Below are 10,062 nucleotides of genomic sequence, written 5' to 3'. Positions count from 1 at the left end.
TCCATCGTTTATTTAGCTTAGGTCAGACTATAAAGTCATCAAGTTTACTATTCTCAAATTATATGCCTCTGTATCTACGCTAGAATGAAGCTCTGATATTATCGAAGCATCACTCGGGTATTATCTCTTTCTTAAGTTGGACGTCAGTACACCCAACAAAGTATTTATACAAATTATATGCCTCTGTATCTACGCTAGAATGAAGCTCTGATATTATCGAAGCATCACTCGGGTATTATCTCTTTCTTAAGTTGGACGTCAGTACACCCAACAAAGTATTTATACAATATGCCTGATCACGTGACAACTACCCCTTTATGGACACAGGGTCCATTGATGCCTTCTAAGAGGGAGGGCCAAAGGTAGGTTTTCACCTGGTTTGATTCTTGATTAGATGAATGAAATCTCACGTGCATGTCCCTCCTGAATACTCTGCTTTCGTAGTCAATGACGAAAGGTGGTGCCTGGGTACTCAAGCCCCATGCTAGCCGGATACAGTCCCGGACGTACTCGATGAGACCCTCACAGTTCTTCAGACACGGGTAATCGTACAGCGTAGCCCAGATCTGAGAGCAGACTTCCTGAAGACAGCAAAAAAACGAAATGTTAGATCTTATTAAGAACTGCTACGATTACATTGAAAATGAAATTGATTTATATATATATATATATTATTTTAAGTCTCATTAGGTTGATATCGTTGTCCTATTTCAGAAAATACAACAGAATCTTTGCCAGTTTATTCGAGTGAAATTTCAAAATAATGTTGTGTAGTATTTAACATGTTCACAAACATTTGCTCATTACTAAAGCTACATACTCTCAAATACATGCATGAAGAACGTGTATACAGCAAGAAAGTTATACCGATATATCAAATTAGCTATGTTGATTATAAGATTATTTATCTATTTCTGGTTTATATAGGTAGCTAGCTTTGATCACAAGTTAATGATGGGTGTCAACTGGGAGCACACACTACGTTAACTTTTTACCTACACGAAATTGGTATCTCCGTTTACATCCGTTTCTATCACGAATCAGTATATAACTAATTACGCTGTGCGTCAGACCTTAACAAAAAGTTTAATTATTATGTCAGTATTAAAGTGCACAATATAATTATAAGTGTTCACTACTGAATGTCTTAGTGAAGGCCATATCAGATTATATGTGGAACACAAAGAATACAGTATATTACTTATTGGTTCAGTAATTACTCAGTGGATCTTGACTTCTGATGCACTCTGTAGCGTTGTAAGGTAAAACGTGTTACTTGTATGGTGGTCTATTTAAAGTTAATAGGTCAACCAAAAATAAAGAGCATGAAAAGATTCATCCAATAATATTTAATTTACTTCAACATTTTTTTTTTCGTTTACGTTAACATACAATGTTGAAAATTGTAAGTTATCCGGGGTATATTGTTTTGAATGAAAACATAAAAATCTATTTTAAAACATCGGTTAAAAGTAGTTCAATGAACCAAGGCAGTCATCTTACGGGTTATTTCGCTCATTTGACTTACACGTTAACCTAACAAAACAGATTACAGAGGTTGAGTACGTTATATTAAAACTATTTAGGCCTGGCACGGCGTGGTGGTTTCGGCGCTCTATTCGCAATCTGCTCGTCGCGGTTTCGAATCCCTGTCACCGAACATGTTGGTCCTTTTAGCCGTAGGGGAGGTATAATGTAATGGTGAATCGCACTATTCGTTGGTAAATAAGTAGCTCAAAAGTTGGCTGTGGGTTGTGTTGACTAGCTGCCTTCCCTCTCGTCTATCACCGTTAAATTAGGGACGGCTAGCGCAGGTAACTCTCGGGTATCTTTGCACAAAATTCAAGCCAAACCAAAGCTTAAACGATTTTGAAGCTTCTCCATGTCATTACGTCTGGTCAAGCTCTATATGATGATAGTGCATCTTGACAATAGCCCAGCAGCGTGGTTACCATTTAAAAAAGGCTCCGTAGTTGAGTTGTCATGTTTAAAGCACACTTCTAGTCCGTGCTGCCTTCCATAATCTATCTAGTGCAGGAGGATGACGGTTTCCCTGCGCTTGTTTCAACAGTTTGATCGCACAGAAGTCCATAGGCGACTTGACCATTATGTATTTATATGGTATAGCACGAATACCTATTTAATTCACCAGTTGCTTGAGGTACGCTACAGTTGAATGGACGTGTCATAGTTTGGGTACACTCGGTTGGTGTCGCTTTTCCAGATGACAATCCTTTTTGATTACGTTAAGTACTGGTGTGTGTAATACATGAACGGCTTTTACTATTGCCCTTTGTGCTCGTGGATTCTCACCTGTTAAAAGACACGGCGCCTTGCTTACCACGGTTGGGGTAAGACTTGTTACAGGTCTCTTTCTGGATAGTCTTGTTTCGCAAAGTTGATCCATATTCCTTTGTTTTGCAATTCTAAATACCTGATCTGAAAGTATGAATATTTTGCGTCGAAAACGGCTGATACGTACCATTCCCAAGATCGAGCACTTGCAGGTAGCATCACTCTGTCTTCGAAACGCCAAACAATGTCAAGTTGTAGTTTTCATACATGAAATTAACTGCGACTTTACATCGGCTATGGTTGTCACGTGAATTGCTTATTTGCATATTAAAAATCGTTTGGATATAACGTACTCAACCCTTTGTATACTTCAGTGGAAAAAAATAAGAAACAAAAACATGAATTAAAATCACGAGGGAAAATACACACAAGCTTCTGTATTACTTATACTAAGAAATAAAAGCATAAAGGTTTATGCTATGCATGAGAAAGAAAAAGTTAACAAATATTTCTGAGCTACAAGCTGTAGAGAAAAGGTGAGAACAAAGGCTAAACAAATGTTTGAGTTACAAGTAGAAGAGAAAAGATTAACACAGGTATTTGAGTAACGCGTTAGTAAAAAGGCTAAACAAATGCTTGAGTTACAAGTGTAAGAGAAAAGGTTAACATAGGTATTTGAGCTACACGTGAGAAAAAGGTTAAACAAATGTTTGAATTACACGTTGAAGAGAAAAAGTTAACACAGGTATTTGAGTTACACGCGAGAAAAAGGTTAACACAGGTATTTGACTTATAAGTAGAGAAAGTAGAAGAGAAAATGTTATCACAAACATTTGAGTTAAATGTTTGAAAGAAAATGTTAACACGTACATTTGAAATACGTGTGGAAGACATTATTTTGTACAACGGAATTATAACAAACTCAATCAGTAACTTAATTGTATTTCAAGATGTGTCTAAGTCTGAAGCTGGAACGTGGTAAAAAACTGACAGCAGTATGTTATATGTTCCATAATATACAGTAAAGTGTATTGTTATTCATTGGAAGACTCAAATCAGTTTAAAATGTGTGAATTTTCATTGTTGGCATCCATTACTTATGTAAACGATATAGGCTAGACGTATCTTATGTAACCATTGATATGTACCAAAATTATTGATCACAAAACAAGAAACCGTAAAACATAAAGGATGAAAGCAACGGCGCCGAAACTTTCGATGGTTGTAACTAACGGTATCAGGTTATCATACGCATAGTTACGTCGCCACATATCTACCGTTCCGAATACAATAAAGAACAAAACGACAGAACAAAACACAAACTTGGCGTAAAGAATCACAAATTTCCCCTCTTCCTGCGTGGACGCCATGTTTTTGTTGATATGACTGACGTGCCACCTGGCGATGAGAATCTCAATATCGTTGAGTACAGCTATGCAAAGTTTCGTTGGATGAATAATTTTGGTGCACCTGTATAACTTTACATTTAGTAGCGAGCTCATTTTATAAATGAAAAATAATAACTACATTAGATATCTTCCTGGTAACATTTACTGAATGTTTTATTTATCATCTATTCACCCAATTTCATTCTTGACCTAATCTCAGATAAAATGTTTCTTAACAAAACTTTAAGTGTAGATTCATTGTAGTAATCATGAGTTTCAGCACAGTGCTAAAACATTATAACTATAATATAAAAATTATAACAATGCTTTAGAGAAAAATCCAGTAGGTAAGTAACAGTTGATGCGCAAGAAACTGTGAATATTTTCTTTTGCTGGACTTAATTGCTGACAGCAGGAGAGATTCTTTAAATTTCTACGCAATCGTCTTATCTCGAAGCTTTCAAAGCTATAAGATAAAATAAAATTCATACCTCGACATGTTTTCTTAAGTCAAACCTGTCACTTGAACTTCGGAGATAATTGTTGATGCTCAATTCTACATCGCCTGATTCCCTGTTTACATCGTGACTTGGAAGTTCTGGAATTTGTAGAATATGACGAATACTGGCTTTGATTTCCAGCAGTGTCTTCTGAACTGAACGAAACGACAGCTGTAACGAAAAAACAAACAAAATAAACACAAAAATCAAGCGAAATTAAAAAATGTTCCAATTCATTTTTCATCCACAGGTTGATATTTATAAAATTAAATCTGTAATATTTCCTCTAGTATGATAGTTTTATTTGAAGAAATACCTACAGCAAACATTGCTCGTTCCAATTTGTACGGTAGAAGTAACAAGAATGTTGATTTGTTTTTGCTTAATTGGTGGAACTAAATGAATTTTTTCATTGAATAACCCTCACCTAACGTTTTTATAATGCAAAATAAATAAGCTTCTTGAATAATTGTATTGTGATAAATAATCAGGAAACAGATTTAGTAATACATTAATGTTGTCTTAATAGCAATGCACAACAGAGAAGAATCGTCTTGTTGAAAGAAAAGATCACTCAAACCTTGATTCCAAAGAAGACTAAACCTGTTCAGTTCTGCTTGCTGTTTGAAGATCGAAAATGTTCCGTAACTTTGATTAAACCCTTACCACAACAACTGAGAATAACAACTTCGACTTCAGTTCATCGCCATCTCGCAGCTCCGGTAGACTGTCCAAGGCGTCAAGTGTGTCCACTCTAGCTTGAGCATAAAGGTTACCATAACGACGAACTAAGGCCACAGGTCGATTCTCCTTCAGACATACTTCTTCAAACCTGACACCTCTATCCAATAGTTTCTGGGCTTGCTCTGTTAGTCTGTTTCAGAAGAAATACCAAGTAAAATATAAAGTTATGATCCATAAATAGTTTCACTAGAAGAAAGTTAAGCAGGTGTACCTTAAACTAATAAAACTCGTTGAATATGGAATATTGTTGATCGCAAGATGTTTTAATATTTCAAAAATCATACAAATTTAACTGCTTTAAATTTAAAAAGAAAAATAATCCCATACTCTTTTTGGCAACAGCAGGACATTAAAAGCTTCTTATAGAATAGGTGGCTATTTTTACGTTGTACATACAGGGAATTGTTCATTTATCTTGTTTTCAGATGCATGTTTACATTTTCTCTAAGCCTTTACGCAAGAAATAATCACCATTTAGAAATTTTTAAGAGACTGATAGGGTTTCCAGATCAAAGCACAATAGTCATCAGACTGTAGATAACTTTCCATATCAAGATAGAACAGTCAGTGTACATTTATTTTAAGGCAGATAACGCATAGCGTTGTCCATATCAAGACACAACGGTGCACATTATATACAATATAGACAACACTTAGTGTTGTTAATATCAAGACAGAACAGTGTCAACTTCAAACAATATAGATAACACTTAAAGTTGTTAATATCCAGACAAAACAATGTCCATTTCATACAAGATAGACAACACTTAGCGTTGTTCATATCAAGACAGAACAGTGTCAACTTCATACGAGATAGATAACACTTCAAGTTGTTAATATCCAGGCAAAACAATGTCCACTTTATACAAGATAGGTAACATTTAGGGTTGTTCATATCAAGACAGAACAGTGTCAACTTCATACAAGATAGATAACACTTAAAGTTGTTAATATCTAAACAAAACAATGTCCACTTCATACAAGATAGATAACATTTAGAGTTGTTCATATCAAGACAGAACAGTGTCAACTTCATACAAGATAGATAACATTTAGAGTTTTTAATATTTAGACAAAACAATGTCCACTTCACACAAGATAGATAACATTTAGAGTTGTTCATATCAAGACAAAACAATGTAACTATCATATAAAGGGCATTTTAAAGTTTTGAGATATAATCACATAATTGTACTGGTTTATTCTTCCAACATTTTAGGATAATGATACGAGAGTAAACTAAATTACACTCTAGAAATAATATATAATTATAGACCAATGTCGAAAATGTAATAATTTTATACTGGCCTATATCTTATGAACAACAAGGTGTCATTGTTTTAGAGAACTTGGAATTACCTGTCCTTCATAGTCTTCTCCCGCTCCTCTAGCGCAGCGATGGTTTGACGGGCTTTGCTTAGCTCAGAACGGAGGAAATCTACTTCTTTTCTAAGGGAGTGTACTTCCCAGGGATCACTAAGGTTTTCGACTTCAGAATTGTTGACGCTTGTCGTGGATATGTTGGTTTTTGTCGATGCTTGAGACCCTACAGTGTGTAAGAAATTTAAAATAACGAACAATCATCCAATGTGATTTTAAGTTTACAGATTCCACAGTCCATAAAAAATAGTTCTTACAATACATTCATCCAATGTGATTTTAAGTTACAGATATCACAGTTTATACAAAAATAGTGCTTACAATACAACCATCCAATGGTATTTTAAGTTACAGATATCACAGTCAATAAAAAAATAGTTCTTGCAATACCATTGTTATTAAGGATTTCAGGAAATATAACGTTTGTTGTGATGGCGTTATGTTGTCGAAGTGTGATCTTTAGATCGGTTATTTGTGTGATTACGTCACAGTACGACCGATAATAATTTTGAATAAATTTTACTTTACTGTCCCTATACAGCCTTCCAGTAGAAATAATTTTACTGTCCTTACAGGCTTCCGGTAAAAATAACATATCATCTCGGCTGCTCACCTGGTGTGTTGCTCATCGCTGCCGACGAGGCATTTCATTTAATAACTCATCAAGTTAGTTGTGTATAACCAATTCTTTTTTATGTTTCATATACAGACGGCTTGATGAGCTCTGGTATTGAGCGAAACGCTTCGGAGTGATCGAGACGCTTTTATGTTCTTCTGACTAGAAATCCGTATGGGGCCAACAAATAATAGATTTTTGTTTTCAAAATTATGATTAGTATTATTGTGATGTAATAACACACAAACAATCGATTCATAGAACATTTGTTTTGTAAAATCCAGTTAAAGAAAAGCTAAAACACTGTAAAACAAAATCATAAGGGATTCTGAAAATACCAATAAGGTTGGAAGTAGCAGACTGTCATAAAACGTAGAAACGGTATATCTAGTAAAACTAATGAGGAAAAAGAAAAAAAATATCTTATGGAGAATAATAGGTTAAACCTAACCATTAGAGACTGTTTCCCTGATCTCTGTTTTCTTGTGTTTGTTTCTACGACTTCGATCGGATTTTTCCTCCAGAGATATGCTGTCTGTGCTGCTACTTTCACTACGGGACGTTCTGCTGGTTCGAGCTGATGAAGTAAAACATGTTTTAATTTCTTCTTCTGTAGATCAAAGTGTATTACAAGATTGTTTTTCGAATCAATTCTTTCTACTCGCGATCAAAATGCATTCCAAGATTGTTTCTCGAATAATTTCCTTCTATCAGAGATTAAAGAGCATTACAAAACTGATCCATTTTCTAGGATAATATTGAAGTATACAGAGTTGATATTAAAATCCTTTAAAAGCCTTTAATATTGCCTTACTTAGTATGCTACAAAATAAACCAAAGCTAAAGCAGGAATGAATTTCAACATTGCAAACAGCAAATCATATTATAGATTTCTTCCAGCTAACAGTTTGAGAACGTTTTCACAGTTATGTTGTTCGTATATTTTACTTTACATAATACATACATCAATGTTACATTCACAAAATAAAGTTAATAAATAAGAACAGCGCTGGGAGGTACCTCGTTGAAAATTCCATAGCCTTGAAGAATCTGTTAGCTATTGAACATGTGTATACAGACGATTAAGCCTCCGCTTTTCCTTTTTTTTTTTTTTTACTTATTGATTTAAGAACACTCAGAATATTTCAAGTTAACAAGTCAGCTGGGGCAGCCATGCCAGGCTTAAAGTTTTTTAGGCATATTTTCTATAGAACGTGAAACAACAAACGGATATATGTGATATAGGGCTGAGATTTTTCAGGTTATGAATACCAAAACTAAACGCAAAAGCGAGGATATACCAGTAAAACTGCAGCTGTTAATTGGATGTATAAAATAACGCAAAATATGACACAGAAATAATGAGGGGAAATAATGTGAAAAAATTAAGAAAATATGAATTATAAGGGAAATAGCCTAATAATAAACAAATAAAAGAGAGAAAAGTAAACAAGTTTGAGAAAATGAATATGTGAATAGTTAGCGAAATAAAAACTGAAAACTACACTATAAAGTATGAAAATAAGGAAAACAGATTAAATATAAAAGTCGTAAGATAGTATAAGAAAGAACAGAATCAGAAGGAAATAGCAGCTAAGATAATAAATAAAACATAAAGAAAGAGCAAAGTGGGGAGCTCTGGAAAAGACACAGAGGAAAAACGTAATAGCAATAGATATGAAGAGAAAGTTGTTAGCAAAGAAACAGATACAATGAAAAATATGAGATTAGAAGAAAGGAAAAATATTAACACAAAATTGTATGTGAAATTTATCTAAAGAAATAACAAAGTGAAAAAAGATACGAATGAGAAAACGGATCCAAAATTAAATAACACACAAGCGATAAAATAAAATAAAAAGTAAATATGAAACTTCGTCAAGCAAGTTTTTGGGAGATTTTTTTCTGAGTAGAAAGAAAGAAATTTAAAAGAAAAAAATTTAAACAGGGCTAATTAAAATACAAGTGCACACGAAATGACAAACCCTTAAACAAACCTCTTACAAACTAAAAAAATCGTTAACCATCTAATGAGTTGGTTAACAGAAATATTTTAGCATATTTTTTGAAAACATCTTGATTCTCTTTTTATTACGCATGAAAATATTTGTTAATTACTTTACATTTTACATACTAGATGGCAGCAAAAACTTTCAGAATATTTTTGGCTATGTGCATGATTCATTGCATCCATCATCTTAATTATTTTAATCCTTTCCGAGGAAGATATTACGTCACTGAGTGTGAAAAAGAGACATCCAAGTCAAAATATAAAATTAGAGGGCGTCTACCGCTACTTATACTTCTCTGTTAAAGTAACAAAATATAAAACTAGAGGGCGTTTACTAGTACTTAAACTTCTTTATTGCAATAACAAGTGGATTTGTTTTTAGAGAAGAAAAGAAATATTACTATAGCTTTTTAAAGTATTTTTTAAATAAAATACATAATTATTATTCATTAAAATTGGAAATAAAGCTCGTAATATAGTTTTTATAGTCGGGAAAGCATTCATTGTTTTAAGTTTTTGTCAAACTTAGAATAGGTGATTAAGATCCGTTCCAGACGTTACTTTTCATACGTCGATACGTGCATTTGTAAAAACTAACCACCCACCTTATCTCGTCATCAACAGTCAGATTTCAATTACAGAAGATAACCACCTCGTTAACAATAGCCAACTAACTATACAACGTTATAATCATAGGTAATTCTCAGAAAATAACTATACTAACACAACACTATTCACATTAAGACTAAGACAAATTCATATTCCAACGTTATCATATTTAAGTTGCAGGAGTCAAAACCTCGAGAATACTGGCTGTATTTAACTTTGTGGGGCTAACTATCCACATTCTGATAGTCACGTCTATTCTTCAGGCTATGAATGGTCAAGATCGTTCTATATAACAATATTCTACTTCCATTTATATTGAAGCTTTTAATTAAAGTTCTTAAACAATATTAATGATGGTTAGATTGCAGAAGCTAACTGTATACACAATACTGGATACTAATTTCCATCAATTGGAGAAACTTACAGTTGCTACGGTAATAGTAATCAGCTATAATACAGGGGATAAAAAGAAACACAATGACAACCAAAATAGCCGGCGGTAAAGTGTTAAATTAATAC

The 10,062-nt window shown here is 33.7% G+C and overlaps 1 protein-coding gene across 1 annotated transcript in view; it reads right to left on the bottom strand.

Annotated features, from left to right (window-relative positions):
- Positions 1 to 296: 296 nt before the first annotated feature.
- The window catches only part of LOC106465625, a 74,417-nt gene continuing 64,651 nt past the window's right edge, over positions 297 to 10,062 (bottom strand). Inside the window, exons 5-8 of the mRNA XM_013925860.1 lie at positions 6,287 to 6,473; positions 4,850 to 5,057; positions 4,175 to 4,354; positions 297 to 581 (exon numbers count right to left, since the gene is read on the bottom strand). Coding sequence (XP_013781314.1) covers positions 297 to 581; positions 4,175 to 4,354; positions 4,850 to 5,057; positions 6,287 to 6,473 — 860 coding nt within the window. The remainder of the gene's footprint in view (positions 582 to 4,174; positions 4,355 to 4,849; positions 5,058 to 6,286; positions 6,474 to 10,062) is intronic.

The sequence above is a fragment of the Limulus polyphemus genome, unplaced genomic scaffold, assembly GCF_000517525.1.
Source record: "Limulus polyphemus unplaced genomic scaffold, Limulus_polyphemus-2.1.2 Scaffold2003, whole genome shotgun sequence".
NCBI lineage: Eukaryota > Metazoa > Arthropoda > Merostomata > Xiphosura > Limulidae > Limulus > Limulus polyphemus.
Note: the sequence above shows the minus strand (reverse complement) of the source record. Positions and strands in the feature narration are given on the sequence as shown.